This window comes from Oryzias latipes, chromosome 11 (assembly GCF_053564925.1).
Source record: "Oryzias latipes strain Hd-rR chromosome 11, Olatipes_Hd-rR_3.1".
NCBI lineage: Eukaryota > Metazoa > Chordata > Actinopteri > Beloniformes > Adrianichthyidae > Oryzias > Oryzias latipes.
The window spans coordinates 4,753,579-4,770,323 of record NC_136247.1 but is presented as its reverse complement, the minus strand read 5'-3'; the positions used below and the strand labels follow the sequence as shown (position 1 = coordinate 4,770,323).

The 16,745-nt window shown below is 42.2% G+C and overlaps 1 protein-coding gene across 3 annotated transcripts in view; it reads left to right on the top strand.

The window, feature by feature from the left end:
* Positions 1-16,745, top strand: part of col22a1 (collagen, type XXII, alpha 1) — a 75,616-nt gene that overhangs the window by 16,465 nt on the left and 42,406 nt on the right. For 2 of the 3 annotated variants that reach the window (XM_023960202.2, XM_023960203.2), the window contains 15 exons: positions 3,623-3,734; positions 4,667-4,790; positions 4,877-5,152; positions 5,240-5,320; positions 6,225-6,344; positions 6,444-6,488; positions 6,570-6,632; positions 6,813-6,851; positions 7,857-7,910; positions 8,010-8,063; positions 8,149-8,202; positions 12,930-12,983; positions 13,076-13,120; positions 16,379-16,432; positions 16,507-16,560. In XM_023960202.2, coding sequence (XP_023815970.1) covers positions 3,623-3,734; positions 4,667-4,790; positions 4,877-5,152; positions 5,240-5,320; positions 6,225-6,344; positions 6,444-6,488; positions 6,570-6,632; positions 6,813-6,851; positions 7,857-7,910; positions 8,010-8,063; positions 8,149-8,202; positions 12,930-12,983; positions 13,076-13,120; positions 16,379-16,432; positions 16,507-16,560 — 1,229 coding nt within the window. The remainder of the gene's footprint in view (positions 1-3,622; positions 3,735-4,666; positions 4,791-4,876; positions 5,153-5,239; positions 5,321-6,224; positions 6,345-6,443; positions 6,489-6,569; positions 6,633-6,812; positions 6,852-7,856; positions 7,911-8,009; positions 8,064-8,148; positions 8,203-12,929; positions 12,984-13,075; positions 13,121-16,378; positions 16,433-16,506; positions 16,561-16,745) is intronic. The other variant, XM_023960204.2, reaches the window with a different exon arrangement.

Sequence of the window (16,745 nt, the reverse complement as noted above, 5' to 3'; positions counted from 1 at the left end):
TCTTTCTGCTGCCGTGTAGGTGTTGGGGGGTTCTGGCTGCCGCTGCTGCTTTGGTGGGGGTGTTGGTGTGGGGATGACTGATCACCCTCCCTCCTTTTCACATTCCACCATCCATTTTAGAAGAACATAAACACTCACTTGAGCACAGGTGTTAGCTCACCTTTGCACTAATATTTTGTGTGATTGAATTAAATATTTCACACTAGTTGGTTTGAATGCATAAGTATGCGTGTGGGAACAATGTTTGGATCGTGTGACATGTTGACATGTGGACATTTTTGGAACCAACAGGTGTGTTTGTGGCATTTGAGTGTGTGTGTGGACAAGCCCCGCTCTAATAGACCTGTATTACATCTGAACCTCACTGTAATTATAACCATCCAGAAACTGGTTGCTTAATGCTGCTTCATGGTTTTACCCCCCCCCCCCTTCTATAATCACCCTCCTATCCCCCCCTCTCTAATATCCCTCTCTTCTTCCCTTCTTACCTTTTCCGTCCAGTCCAACACAAAAGACTTTCAAACATGATTGAAATTAATAACGTTTGGCCTCGATTACAAAAGGGGTTTATTCAGACATACCTCTGGTTTGTCAGAAGATTCATAACCCCTGTTGTTATAATAAAATATGTCCAACACAAGAGGCCTTCAGGTCTCATCTGTCTGCCCAGCTGTTGGACAGGACAAGTTTAAAAATAAAGAAAAAACGAGGCTTTCACAGATTTGCTTTTCATTAAAAAAAATAAAAAAAATAATAATAATAAATTAATTAATTAATAAATAATTGTATATATATATATATATATATATATATATATATATATATATATATATATATATATATATATATATATATATATATACATATATATATATATACTGTATATATGTCTGTTCGTATAATAATCCTTACAAATGTTCCACAGTTTTGGGTTGATGCTTCATGAAAGCATCAAGCATTTCCAAAAGCATTTTGGACTGACATCCTGCTGTGCTCATAGACAGGAAGGCAAAGCTCTAGATGAGACCAACATCCAGTTTTTTGCTTCAACTCTGTCCATTTTGGAGGAGGAAGAATTCCAGCTTACCCCGAGAACATCATCCTTGGAGGTGGTTGTGGTGGTCGGGGATTCTGCTCTGCATCAAACATGGTCGCTCAAATCTTCTAGAGGAATTTTGTCATCTAAACCGATACATGGAAATTAGATCCCTGATTGGTTTGCAGTATTTCTGTTTTCCCAAACACTAAGGAGTTGCTTGAGAAAAACCCACTGAGGTCCTGGAGAGAGGGCAGGGCTCCCCACTTTAATCTGAGGTAATATTAGCGGAGGAAACAAAAGATTTGAGTTGCCAAACCCAAAGACTTAGATCTGCAGAGATGAAGGACAAACTCCCTCCTGAGATGTGTCTCCTTTAAGAAACATCCAACCTTAGTGTTTGCTAACAAACTTTCAGACACCAAGTTCTAAATATGGTTTAGAAAAAGGTCTTGAATTCAGTCGTGAAATTTTTTTTCATAATTTAGTTTTCTGAAATATTGGAATTCTGTTTGATCAGCGGTTAGGCCAATTGCCTAATTGTGCAATCAAACAAGTTTCCTGGCAATTTCTTTGCAAGGAAAAAAATGACCAGGTGAAACTCTCTTCTGTCTGTGAAGAAGTTACAGGCGGTTTGGCTTCACCTTCGGATGCCGGCATGTCGGCCGCAGGCTCTTCTGGGGTCATGTGAAATGAATTTCTGTGCAAGATGGTGTTAAATGCTTGAGGCTGACACAACAAAGACATGTGGAGGTTCAGTTGTGAGGACAGACTTTATCGACAAAAGGGATCATAAACCCAGTTGAAATTGCACCGTGTCCTTCCTGGAGCTTTGTAGATGGCTGAGTGTCAGTCTGCTGGCATCACGGATGAAGGTTTGACAGCCAGGAGGCCTGTGGCTTCCAGCAGACTGTCTTGTCTGACCTTGCAGGATCCTCAGCCCTCCAGAGACAGTAAAGCGTCTTTGTGGCTCTGTTAGTCGTCCGTCCCTGCAAAGCTGCTGATCAGACGATTGTACCGAGCATGTTTTTGCTCCCCCCAGTCAGTGAAGTCATCTGGCTTCTTGACGCAGAAACCCCTCCTTGCTCTTTCTGCGCTATCCAAAATAACTTTTTTGGGGTTGATTACATGCTGTCAGCTGCCATTCCAAATTACAGCTCTGCTCTCAGACGGCCGCAGAAAATGTTCTGTGAGCTAGCGTGCACCACACAGGCACGATCACGGAAAGAACACCTCCCATCTGGCAGAGGCTTCCAGCAACTGATAACCAGCAAAACATCCCTTGAGTGCAGAGAAATACCGCCGTGCTGAGAGGGAAGAACCAGGACGTCTGTTTTAAAACAAACCAAGTCTGCTGGGTTTGCTGCAGGTCTGCAGAGCATTCACAAACTCACAGGGTCACTTCAGTTCCTCACTAATAAACAGGACACTTGTGAGAACTGCTGAACTGTTAGACACAGAAACGGATCCTCCATCGGATCAAAGTAAACCAGGGTTCAAGTTCTTCTCTGAGGACACTTTTCCTATACTTTGAAATTGTGCTGTTCAGAGCCTCTGCTATGATGGCTTTAGTCTGTGGTGTTTCTGTGCCTAATGAAACTGGGGCGGCCTTTGTGTCTTACCATCTTTTTTCCGGCTGTTTCTGTGGATCTTGGTGCTTCTGTGACCCCAACTTTCTGATTTCCTCTGAAAAATCAGGGTTGCTGTTCCATTGCATCCCATCTTAAGCTGTAATTGTTCTGGTCTGATGGAGACTCAGTCCAGCCTTAAAGCGGCACGCCAATGAAAATTGTGTTTTTGGTTTTCTCACCATGTTCTTGTGGCATTTTTCTCATTACATACACGATGAAAACTGCATTTCTTAGTATTTCTTTATTTAAATCGTTGTGAATCAGGAGTAGATAATCAAACATCAGTTAAAAAAACGTGTAGTTGTTATGTACAAACTAAAATTGTCTGGCCACAGTCTCCCTGCTCTGCTCCATTCTGATTGTCCACTGTCAGACAAATAGATCCAGAAACTGTGCTCTATAGGACACTGGATTTTTTTTATTTTGGCTAAAAACAGTATATTCATTAATAAAAAAAAAGATGATCAGAGTGGGACTTTAAGTGCAAATAAAACTGGCAGCTTTCGTGCTCTGACTGGCATCACCATAGCAACAACACTTGTTTGCTGTGCAAGGGAGTGACTGCTCTTGGCCACCTAAATATGGTCTGTGGTAGTACCACTTCAGATCCCAAACTGCAGGGTAACGTACACAAACGCAGACCCATGAGAAGACCTCCCCAGCACTTTTCCTCCTCTGGCATCAAATCTAACAAACATTTCAATGACCCAACCAGCAGCTTGGTTTTTCAGTTGTTCAGTTAAAAGCGATGATTTCAGCTTTTCCCCATGAAGCCATAGGACATGGTGGCCACAGGGTTTGTGCAGTGACCCACTTAAAGCCCAGCGGCCCACCTGTCTTCAGAGGAAACCATAACTCAGCCCAACGGCCCAGAAGCCTGCTTGTTTCTCTGTGTTTGTGTGAATGTAAAAGGGTTGCCATGACTCTCAGGAGGCCTTTTAACTGTGTTCTGCAGGGTTCGACCTGATGGAGTATTTCAGCGTGACGGACATTCTGGGAGGCAGAATTGATGATGGGCAAAGTTTATATGTTCGTCTGGGGACCATGCCGATGGTCCAACAAACAGAGTAAGTGAGCACTCCTTCTGTCTGCAAGCTCTATAAAAAAAAGCCCACTCATGTCACAAAAAAACAGACAAGTGATATTTCCGATGATCAATGTAAGAACAGGGCAGCCATGCCGCAGCGGTCGACCCCTTACTGTAAAACTGCAGGTTTGATTCCCACATTGGGCAGGCATCAGTAGGTGAATGTGTGACCTTCACCTACTGATGGTAGAAAAGCATTTTACAAGTATACCCCATTTACCAGATAAATACAAATAAACACAGAAGCAAACAACAAACTTTCCAATCAGCTAGTTTTCAGTAATTAGAGTCTTTGCTGACTTGGACATGTAAGGGAGTTTCTTGCAGACCTCCAAAACGTGAAAATGTATCTGAAAAAAATAATTTTGGTGCTCCTGTACTTTGTGTTGGGCCTCTTGAAGATTAGGTTTAGTAGATTTAAGTGTCATCTGCATACACGTGGAAACTTTTCTTGTAAAAAAAAAGTTTGGTGTCACTCCATGACTTGATGATTCCTAGAAGATAATTCCATCAGTCAAGGTTTTGTATGATAAAAGAGACAAAGCATATGCTTGAAGCTAGAGCCCCTACTGTTCTGTTCTCTGTTTGCTGCTTCATTTAAATAAGGAACACTGTCGTTTCACAGGCCTGCATTTCATTTAGCTAAAGAAAGAGTCAAACATTGTATTATGCAGACTGTAACAGAAAAGTATCATTTTGGTTTCTCATCCAAGAAGCTTTCTCAAAAGCTCAAATTCCAGAAAACGTCTCTGCTTTGGAAGCATCCTGGATGAATGAGCGTCTTCACAGATATGTTTAGAAAGACAGGTGGTTGAAGAGGAGACAGAACCTTTTTTACACCTTCTCTCAACATTAAAATAGTTTGTTTACACAGACTTAAACGCAGCATTAAAAAAAGTCCTCGTCCTGCAGAGACGTGTTTCCTCAGGGGCTGCCAGACGAATATGCCTTTGTGACGACATTCAAATTCAGAAAAACCTCCAGACGAGAAGATTGGTACCTTTGGCAGATTTATGATAAATATGGAATCCCACAGGTGGGTGAAAAAAGGAACACACTTCCAGCTTATTTTTAAGTTTTAAAGGTTACGGACTCACACCTGCACGTTCTGTACCTTGACAGGTGTCCATTCGTCTGGACGGCGAGAACAAGGCGGTGGAGTACAATGCTGTGGGGCTGACAAAAGATGCTGTCAGAGCTGTGTTCAAAAACCCTGAAGTTGACAACTTGTTTGACCGCGATTGGCATAAAATTGCTCTTAGCGTAGAGGCCAAGTCTGTCTCTCTGTATCTGGACTGCAAACACATCCAGACTCTGCCCATTGAAGACAGAGAAGACATAGATATCCACGGGAAGACTGTAATTGGCAAGCGAGTGTACGACAGTGTGCCGATTGATGTGAGTCTCTGCCATGATTCTCAGTACAGATGACTTCTGCAGGCTTCTTGAAGGAGGTGTGTGAGCTGTCTGTATGCGTCTGTGCAGTTTGACCTCCAGAGGATGATGATTTACTGTGATTCCAAGCATGCAGAGCTGGAAACCTGTTGCGATATTCCCAAAGCACCAGTGAGTATAACTTACTCCAAAGTGGTGTTTTACATCGTCCTTCTGGCTCTTTGAATGCTTTTGTACTTCAGGTGCGTCAATGCGACGCATCTCCAAGCAGATCTCTCCAATTATCTAACCCTCCAATTATGGAGATTCACGTTCGCTTTTAGTATTTGAAGTAGTATTTAACTATTTTAGGTTTACAGTTAGGAAATATTCTGTTTCATGTTGAAATAAAGCCTACATTTCCTGATAAGTAAGTCACTGTCTTAAAAAATCAGTAAAAGAAAAGAAAAGCTTGAAATAATACTAAGAGTTTTACTTTGGACAATTACAGTATAGCTTTAAACTATAAACATTTTAAATACATAGTATACAAAGAATGCCATCTAATAGTAAAAATGTTTGTGTAAAAAAACAAAACTTATTTGAAAAATCACCTTTCTATTGATGGAGGAAAAAGTGTAAAAAGTTCTGACTTTTTTAGATGAAGATTTGACTTGAAAACCTCATATATCAAATTTAAAAAATATAAAATGGTTAAAATTATATTTGTTATAAGTAAGTATTATTTGTCTTTATGTACTCTACAGGAAAGAGTTATTCAGAGAATACTTAGAGTTGTATATAGGGAAATTAATAATGCTTTATTTATTAAGTCTAGACTGTGGGAAATTGAAGATTTAGTAGAACATCATATTTTTTTAGGCTTGTTTAAAATTAAAAACAGAGTCAGAAAGGAACTAATAAGCAGAACTAGAACAAGGTCAAGAATAAAACTGAGCTACAAACCTGTTTGGCATTGACTCATATTTTCAAAAAGGTTTATTTTTCAGTTTGTCTTGTCACCAGTTTCTCAGTCTGTTGAACTTGATGCTCATTCAAAGCTGCTGCTGTTCTCATATACAGTTCATCATTTCAGTGCCACAATACTATCGTGACGGAGGCCCCCCCTGTGGAAATCCTCACTCCAACACCTACCGCTGCAGAGCAGAAAAAGCCCCCTGATGTGAACTGCTCCTCTTGCTCCTCAGGGGAGAAGGTACGGTCTGAACACACATCCCCGTCTGTGTCTCCTGGCTGAGTGGGAACTGCTCTTTAGAAACTCTCCAAAGACACCTTCCATTCTTGTTCCTCACAGGGAGACATTGGTGCCCCTGGTGTTGCAGGCCCAAAGGGTGAAAAGGTTATCTGCCGCTGCTGTTTGACACCTGATGTGTTGTTTTCCTCTTCTGGTTTCAAGTTGTGAACATGCCTACTTTTTCAGGGAGACAGTGGCCCTAAAGGTGCCGCCGGACCAGCTGGTGCCAAAGGGGAAAAAGGAGATTCTGTATGACAAACTAAAAATGCCCTGATACAAGTTTTAAAACTTAGTTCTTAACCTCAGAGTTGAAGCTTTTTTTTTGGTTCTATTATCACATCAACACACAATCGCACTGCATGCCTGCAGCTGTACTGCTTCCCTCTCTGCCTCCAGAATAATTGATCTTTATTGATGAATTATTTGCAGGGCAGATTGGGCTCTGTCAAAGGTGACAGAGGCGAGAAGGTAAGTGGACTTCTCTCTTTGCATGAGCATCCTTTTGACCCAACCTGTGCGGGATCATACTGGATGTGCATGTAGACCAAACTAATCCCCAAAACTCTTCTCTCTGCATGTCCTGCCAATCTGTTCATTTCTGAGGATCATCTTGAAGCTTTTGTCAAGCAGAGCAGGAAGCAGCAGGAAAACGATTCCACTAAATTCTCAGGCCACAGAGCTCCCATGAAAACTGTCTCTGCTTTAAAAACCTACATTAAACGGAGTTTTAATGTAGTTTTTATTTGCTGCTTTAAAAGCATCTGTCTGCACTTTCCTCAGAGTAAGCCTCCACACATCACGCAAAGGGGGCAGATAAATACAGCCGCGTTATTCATGTGGTCCGTGAGGTGGAAGTCCATTCATCAGCCTTAGATTGTTTCTAATGAGCAGGAAGTTTCCCGTTTAGCCGAGCCGTTGAAGAGAAAGTCTCTTTGGCCGAAGGGCCCCGAGGGCAGGGGTCCTTCTCTCCAATCTTTTATGAAAGAAAACGTGTGTGCTGATCCCATATAAGCCTGAAGTAATTAACGGGTGGCCTTCTGTGACTTGTAAAGTGGTTTATGAAGCAGAGGGAAGTCTGGCTGTGGCAGAACCTCTGTTCTGTGCGGCTCTCACTCAGTCCAGCTCAGATCTCCGCTGGACTCTTTCCGCAGAGGTCAATGACATTGTGAGGTGGAAGGCGTTATGCTGCTGGATGGCTCTTGGGTTTCTGGGTAAATGTGTGACCGCTGTGGTGCGTCTGTGTGAAGATGTTTATCACTCCGTCACTCAGTGCGTGCAGTTTTCAACGTCTTGTTTTTGTCTGTGAAACTTCATAATCCCTAACGTTTTGTCTTTGTCTCTGCACTAAACACGTGACTTTGGCAATAGCAGGTTGACTTTCTGACAGCACGCCATCGCCGCCTGTGCCGGCCAACCCCCTCCATGTGTCTGTTTGGCAGAGTGATCAAGGCTAATAAACTCTTTTGTTTGCAGGGTGATAGAGGCAGTGTAGGGCTGCCAGGTCCTCCTGGACTGAAAGGAGAGAAGGTGTGATGCTGGAGATGTGCAGGGATTTCATTTTCATCTAATGTGGAAGACCTAAAAACCACAAACCTCTATTCATAATGGTTTTCTGTCACATGACAGGGTGTTGGTGGGATTCCTGGTATTGATGGATTATCGGGTGACAAAGGAGACAGAGTGAGTAACCAGCCCGTGTGATGTTGGTCTAAAATACACTTTGAATCTTTTGAGGACCCATTTTTGTCTGTATTTGTGACATCAGGGAGAAGCAGGCCCTCCAGGTGTTCCAGGGGAGCCCGGTGAAACAGGAGAGAAGGTGAGGGAATGGAGATGTTACATCAGTTCTTATTTTGGCCTCCATATTTATTTGGGAAATTAAACTAGAGGTACAGCGGTCGACCTCTTAAACACCTCCAATGTTGAAGTATCCTTGGGCAAGACACTGAACCCCACATTGCTTCTAGTGTTTACTATATTTTTACTTAAAAAAAGGATTACCAGACATAGTGGAAGCAGTTTGATAGTTTGGAGATAGAGCGTTCATCCCCCCCCCATTCATAATAGATAAAGGTTCTGGAGTTGATGTTTATGATGCCTTCCAGTTACATAGCCCCTATGAAATTTGCAGACTTAAGAAACAGTTAGATTCACCTATCAAAACATGATCCCAGTTGTTGCTGTAGAGCACACAATGAGGTTCTTCAGGCCCTGTTAGGATTAAACCCACACTTTTTTAACCCTTGTGCTATCCTATGACCCACACCCTTCCATTGACGTGTTCTGCCTACAATGACAAAGGTGGATAAAGGTGGAAAGATTTCATGTAATCCATGGACACAAGTGAAGATCACAAATCAATGAAGAAAAAAGGTTCAGAGCACTGTCTAGGCACTTTACCATTGGGAGTTGGGTCATCTAGACCCAACTCCCAATGGTAAAGTGCCTAATATAGCACAAGGCTTAAATAAATCAAATCATGCTTCAAAAACCACTAAATTATGTGTCTAAATTGTCACAGACTCCTTGGTTTGAATCTTTATCATTTCAGGGTAAAAAAGATACAGAAGTATTAGCAGTAGAGACAATACTGTTTCACATCACTGTCTACATTTTGATAATGACTGACTCTATGGTTTATGCAGGTCTGTACTTTATGTTATTTTATCCAAAATGTTTTCTCTAGCAGGTTTTTACTTCATAAATTGCACAACTGAATCTAAGGCAGCGGTAAAAAAAAAGGAAATAAGCTCCTTGAGCCAAAGCGAGGTAGAAGGAACGCACAGAAACATTCAGATTAATTATCTCTAATTTAAATTAGACAATGTTTGTGTTATGGTTTTACATGACTGCCATTAAGGATTTTAAATTCATATTCTCATTTAAGTGCTACACATGAGGGTGTCATTAATGAGTCATGCGAAAGCCCAGATTATTTTTTCCCCAGACACGCCTTTACTTTTGTTTTGTTGTTGTTATCTGAAGCCTTCATTACATCAATTTCCTTCCAGCATGGAACATTGCTCTGGGAGTTACATTACTGGAGAAGATGTGTGCTGGAAAACTGCAGCATTATGAAAAAAAACCCTGCAGGGCACAATCCTGCAATTAAGGTTTAAGAATGTCTCAAGAGAATAGGGAAAACAATGTGTACATCTAATGATGCACACAAGAAACACTGCCGGATAATCCGTGTTCATTATGGACCGTATGAATCAGTTTCTGGGTGATTGGATGTTCCACAGAACAAGCTAAGCCCAGCAAGGTTCATGCAAAGTTCTGTGTGGCTCCAAAGTTCTTCAACGGGATACTTCTTGGTAAACATCATGGAGGCCAAATGCAGCTCAAACTTCTGCATTATTCACAAAAGAAATGCCAACGTCCTGAAAACAAAGACATGAATCCGTTTTTTTTAACCTCTTTAACATGCTTTTGCTTTGTCTGCTTTTAAAAAGTCGAGGACTTATGCCTGAGAAACTACAGCGAAGCTCTAAATATGTATACATAAAAATCAGGGCTGGAAGATGGATCTTTGAGTTGTGAGATGGACTTTTCGCCCCTCCCTACATCTTGACATCCATCTGTTTACGTTCTCTACTGCTAGCTTACAGCCCCCTTGGAGGTGCAACAAAAATGGCGAGAAATATCATAGCTATCCAGCCGTATTTTTGGTCCAGATTCCAGCTCAGACAAGGAAAACAAAGATGTTCATGGATCTATTTGTCTGTAAGTGGATGATCAGAATGGAGCGGAGCAGGGAGCTTGTGGCCTGCAGTTTATTCGCATTGCATTTTTAAAAAATTCTACAAGAACTTGTTAAAAACAACATTTCACCAGATTGGGTCCTTAGGGTTCCCTCCTGTCTACAATGATACATGTTCTACTGTTTCTAGACTCAGTGATGTTCTGCTCGGGCAACCTGACTTTAGATCAGTCTTTCAAAGCGTAAGCGTGACTGATGACGTATCGATCACTTGTTTAACATTGCGTGAAGCAAGAGCCAAGGAAGCCAAAGGAAGTGTCAGTACAGAACTCTCTGTCATGGTTAGGTAAGCAAGAGGAAACCCAGATGCAAGAAAGAACCACAAGCAAGTTTGTAGCAGAGTCCAAAGGGTTTACTGTATTTACAAAAGACATATTTGACCAGAAAATTAGAACTCAGCAAACTAGCAAGGGAGCAGAATGAGCCGATACTGAAAGCTCCACCACAGTTCCTTCATCACACTAAGACCAATAACCAAAGTGCAGGCAGCTGTGACTGCTTAACAGGTTCCACAAGAGAATGGGAGGAGTCACAGCCAACCTACACAGATGCAAAAGAAAAAAAAAAAAAAAACAAGACAAGATAAGTTAAGATAAAGATAAAGATACTTTATTGATCCCAGTTTGGGAAATTGGGTTGTTGCAGCGTCCGCATACAGGCTTAATACAAACAAACAAACAATTGGTGACAATCAGAAAAACAAGCAGAACTTGACTCTTGTATTGTCGACAATTTGCGCCAGTTTGGAATTCAAGGTAAACGCGACATTCACCAACTTTAACGCCTCGTGACCAATGTGAGTGTGCACACCGACGCGAAAAACGCCACGCATCAAAGCGTCATTTTTTAAAAAACGCCTCGGGTTCGTTTTTTTGGTTTGAGGCGCCGCGTCAAAAACTATACGTCCAATGTGAATGGCGCTTTTGCACACGTGTCTGGAGATTCTGAAGTTACAGTAAAACACAACTTGGGGGCGCTCAAACACAAAACTGTCTTGCTGAGCACACATACGTAACGGCAAAGAAGATATAAGCCAAGTAGCGTCTACAATGACGCGAAGAAATAAGATGAAGAAGATGCACTCACTGACGGACATTCTAAAATATCCCCGAAAAATGCTCATTGGTACGGGGCCTTGGGGGGTTGACGGGTCGGGGTCTCCGCTGAGGCAATCGGCGGTTGCCCCGGCCGGTTGGCTGCCTCGGCCCCGTCGAGGCCTGACCAGAGCTCTTCCAGGGCCGGCGCTTGGGGGGGGGGCTTGTTCCAGGGGGGCGGCGCTTTCTGGCTCCTCTCTCTCTGTGTGGGGGGGTGGTGCTGGGCCTGGGGTGTCGGCTCCTCGGGGGATGGGGTCCCTGGGCTGGGGTGGCCTGGCCCCTGTGCTGGGGGGGGGGGGCAGGGGACAGCTGTTTGACCACCGGGGGGACAGTCTACCAGCTGTCCCCAACCTAACCCCTTCCTCATACAAGCTCATAGTAGGGTGAAGGGGTTGGGGGTTTAGCCTGCCTTGCTGTAATGATAAACAACCAGTAAACTTGTCTGCTCTATGCTGGTTCATGGTCTTATCCCCCCCCCTCCCACTATCACCCCCCCCCCCCCCCCCCACCCTCCCTCTCTCTTCTTCCCTCCTTTCCTTTTCCGTCCGGTCCAACACCAAAGATTTTCAAACATAATTGAAATTAATAAAGTTTGGCCTCAATTACAAAAGGGGTTTATTCAGTCATACCTTTGGTTTGTCTGAAGATTAATAACCCCTCTTGTTAAAGTAAAATATGTCCAACACAAGAGGCCCTCAGCTCTCATCTGTCTGCCTAGCTGTTGGACAGGACAAGTTAAAAAAAAAAAAAAAAAAGAAAACGCTCATGATACATTTTCAGCTCTTGTACCAGTCGATAATACTCCCTATGTCTCTTCTCGTAATTATGGGATGTACCCAAAATCGGGTACCTTTCCGGCGTCTTTCATCATTCAACAGAACAATAATTTCTTCATCGCTGGAACTGGAGCTGGAGCTACTGGTGCTGGAAATGTTCATGTTTTCTTTGTTTGATTCTGACAAGCGCATAAATACTTGCTCTCTTCTTCTGAGTGAAAAGCGACTTAAAGAAGCGTAAAGTTGCGCAGCGCCACCTTGTGTACAGGGGTATTCCTGTTTTACATTAAGCGCCATCTAATGTCAGGGAATGAAATTGAATGTTCATTCAGCTCATCGTCAGCGAAAATCGCCTGGGTGTGAACACAAAAAACGTGTTGAAAAACGCTGGCGAAAAACGGCTGGCGAATATTCGTCCCGGTGTGTACGGGCCTTTAGGTTATCAACAGCTCTTTTAAAAAGAGGTAGAACTCCTCCTGCCTCTGTGGGTTTAAGAGGGGAGGAGGCCTTGCTCTCAGTGTTGCTGAGGTCACATTGCTTTATAAACACGGAGAGATATTTTGGTGAGTTTTGTATAACATTCCTCCTTACCCGTGATGTTACTGCCTGATCTCTGATCTGAAAAAATGACCTTCCTTTTTAACTCTCAATCACTGATCCTGCCATTCCCCCAAAGCCTGGGAGAGCAGCTGAGAGACAGAGCTGCTTCATCTTCTTGGCCGTTTAGTCCCTTTCGGGGTCATGGGGCTGCTGGAGCCTATCCCTGCCACTTGTGGGCTAAGGCAGGGGACATCCTGGACAGGTCGCCAGTCTATTGCAGCCAACAGACCTGAACTGACGAAAATATGATGTAGAATCGGAAACAGAGATGCTGGAAACACTAACACTTATTATTTATTTTATGTCAATATAGGGAATCCAAGGAGATACAGGAGTTCCTGGTCTACCTGGACCAAAAGGTGTTACTGTGAGTGATGGAACCGGCATGTGATATCAGAACACATTCATCCTACATGCTATTGAACTTCTTAATGATGCTACTATGTTCTGCTACTACAGGGGGATTCTGGTACCAAAGGAGAAAGTGGAGCTCCAGGAACAAGGGTACATGACTGCACATTTTAGGAGTAAATAGTAAAGAGTCTTCAACGCTTCACTCCATCAGTTCTGAGGCTAAGAGGAGCTTCTTGTTCACTTTTCCATTCTTGCTTTTCCCAGTCTGGACTGGGATTTTCATCTTGTTTGAAGGTTTAATTCTTCCAAAGCTAAAAACAAAGTGAACTTCTGAGAAAGTGAAATCATTCCTCTCAGAGGGCCTGGGAACCGAGGGGTGTAATGATGCAAACAGATGAAGCTTCGTTGATTCACTTTCCATACTTCCTGTCTGGAATTCTGTGGGGGTGTTTGGGTCTTTGCTGCTGACTGAGATGGACAAACCTTCTCCTGCTGAAAGTGAATTTGGAGTCTTTGTTTTACAGCACTAGAGGAAGTTGTTGGCTAGATAGTAAAATGCTTTGACTGTTTGTGTCACCCATAATTATTTTGAAGGGCCTGGGTAACAAAAGCCTGCTAAAGCACCATCAAGTAAGAGCAAAATCCCAGCCTTAGCCGTGAATCATAAAATACACGTCTCAAGTTTCAGGTGTAGACATCAACAGGTGGGTTTTTTTTACTTTAAGGGCTAAACTCTTTGCCATATGACTGAACCTTGGTTCTGCTGCTGGTAAGTTTAAGGCTCTGGCTTGGCAGACAACTGTTTCCTGTCCCTGGACCTACAGCAGATTTATACCTCCCCACTGTAAAGTGATAAAGGGAAGAGCTGATTTAGAGGAGAAACATGCTTTTAAAGAACAACATAGAAGATACCTTTCTATTTGACGTGCTAACACTATAGTTTTGTTTAGTTAAGTTTATTAGAGGTTGTTATTTGAGTTTAATTTTTTTTTATTGCAGATTTATTCAGCAAACAGATTGCTAAAGCCTTTCCTTAGGCAGCGTTTAGCTATACATTTAATGTTCAGACTTAATTTGAGACACATTTACATTTTGCTATTTTCTAAATATTTGTAGTGGTCACAAACAGCTCAAACAATTGATTCAATGAAGTTCATTGTGTCTATAAGTTCTATTAAGCACTTAAATTATTTTCTATCAGACACTGGGTTTGTTTTGTGTAAAACCTACCGACATGTTTCGGCGGAATGCCTTGGACGACCCTGACGAAGGCGGAAGGCATTCCGCCGAAACATGTCGGTAGGTTTTACACAAAACAAACCCAGTGTCTGATAGAAAATAATTTAAGAGCTCAAACAATTCGTTTTGCATGTTGGCTTGATGAAAACTCTGCTAAGAAGCTAAATTAGGGTTTCCTTCAAACTTGATCTTTGCTGTAGTGTTAGCTCCTCTCTGATGATGAAAGAAAATCTTACTTTGGGTTCTGAAATAACTTGAAACTGACCAATTACAAAGTTGTTAAAAAGTCAACCGATGAAAACTACACCTTACATTTCAACTGTAAGGTGTGATTCTCTACAGAATCATTTCTATAAGCAAACACCGAAACATACCTGGCCAAAAGGTATGAAACCCATTGCTTAGTATTTTATTGTGCAATAAAATCAAATCTTTTGAGCCAAACAAACATCTGCACAAGTTATTAGGACTTCTGCATCAGTCAGCAGGTATTAACACAGGGTGTCTTTCTTCGTCTTCCTCTTCAAAAACTTCCAAGTTTTGATCAGGGCTCATAGAAGGACTTGACAATAGTTTGATGTTTTACTCTGTCATTTTGGTCTTTTTAGCTGTTCTTGTTGGAAGACCCATGAACACTCAGGCCAAGCTTTCCAACACTACACAGCACGTTTGACTTCATGAAGACTAATAGTCATTGAATTTCATTGAATCTGCACAGCATAAGACATCCTGCAACACTGCAGCCCATATCATAACCAAACCTCCTCCATGTCTCACAGCAAGGATGGTCTTCTTTTTTGGTATGCTACATATCTGCAAATGTTAACAGAAAGACAAGATTACTCCAAAAAAAGCAGCGGTCCCCAACCCCCGGGCCGCGGACCGGTCCGTGGGTCATTTGGTACCGGGCTGCACAGAAACAATAAATAACTTACATTACTTCAGTTCTATTTATTTCGGAATCTGAAAGATGTTTTACTCTGAAAAATTGCCCGGTTCTCTGTTACATCTATCAATGTCACTCTTGACGCTGGCCAAGGCGCTATTCTCGGTCACGTGATAGGATACCGTTAAAATAAAACCCAGGAGCTAGCAAAATTAGTAAAAAACAAAGGTCTTTGGAAAGTTTCTTTGCCAAGGGGAAAACGCCCAGCCAGGAGAGGAGCCTTCAACTTCCAAAAAAAGAAAGCTGTATTTAATAGACAGTACTTCTTTTTTGGACCATGAGTGTGGGAAGGGGAGAGGATGGTGACACCTGTGCCATGTACAATGTAATCGTGCATTGCACAATGTTGAAATACTAGCTCTGGGTTCGTTTTGTGATGTTTCTGTTCCTACTTCATCGCAGCGTTGCAACAATAATCAACCGGCTATACATCTTAAAGATCGGTTCGTGAAAACTTTATGTGACCTCACCTTGGTGGCGTTATAAAGGTTGGGGACCACTGGTCTAAAGGATGCTTTCCCAGCTGATTTACTTTTGAACGATTTTCTTCTATCATTGGTGTCCTCTGTGTTTGTCACCACTTTGGCTCTAACAGCTACTGATGATGGAGAGGACTCTGATGTTCTCTGACCGAATTGACTTTTGCTGTCTCAACAGGTTGTTCTGTGCTTTTTGGTCTCTGTCTCTACAGTTTGTCATCAGTTTTCTTCTTGCAAACACGTCCACAGAGTCTGTAAACATTCCTGTGAACCTCAACCTTCTGAATCATCTGAGCAGCTGTGGTCACAGGAACATCAAGTTGCTGTTCCTACAGTCTTTACCATGCTGCTCTGTGATTTCTTTTCTGATCTTCAGAGGAGATCTGTCCTCCTTTGCCTGTGGTCCATGTTTAGTGTGGAACACATCATGTCACCAAACAGCTTACAGACATTCAGAACAGATCATGGTTCTGGAGTTAACGTTTATGACGCCCGGATTTTACAAAACCCTATACCGTTTCCACATATGCTGTGGTCTCTCATCACAAGCAGGATTCCAGTTGTAATCCTTATGATAAACCAAAGAAAAGCGTGAAAGAGGACACACTGGGCCTTTAGGTCTATTGAAGTTTTACTGAATTCATTCTATTAATTCTGTCTTTGCAAAACTCTTAGTCAGCGCATGCTTCCTCTAATATCTGCAAAGGTGACAGCTGTCTTTAACAAGCTCTGTTTACATTTTAGGGTGAGGCAGGATTAGATGGATTTCCAGGAAAACCTGGACTTCCTGGAAAAGATGTAAGTCGCAAACAACTACAGTTTTTACCACACCTGATAATAGACTTTGAAGTCTTTTGTTGAATTTGGTTTAGGGTCTGCGAGGTCTAGCTGGAGCTCCTGGGCCAAATGGAATCAAAGGTGATAAGGTGAGCCCTCATCTAACTCCTGCATATTAAACACGTTGAGCACGTTGATTTTAGTCATTTTGCGATTTGAAAAAGCACTGGAAAAGTGTCAGGATGAAAAATATGTCTCCCTAAATGTCCATAAAACACATGAAAAAAAATATTAATTTTTATGGAAGTTAAAAAGATCTTTATTTATAGGATAA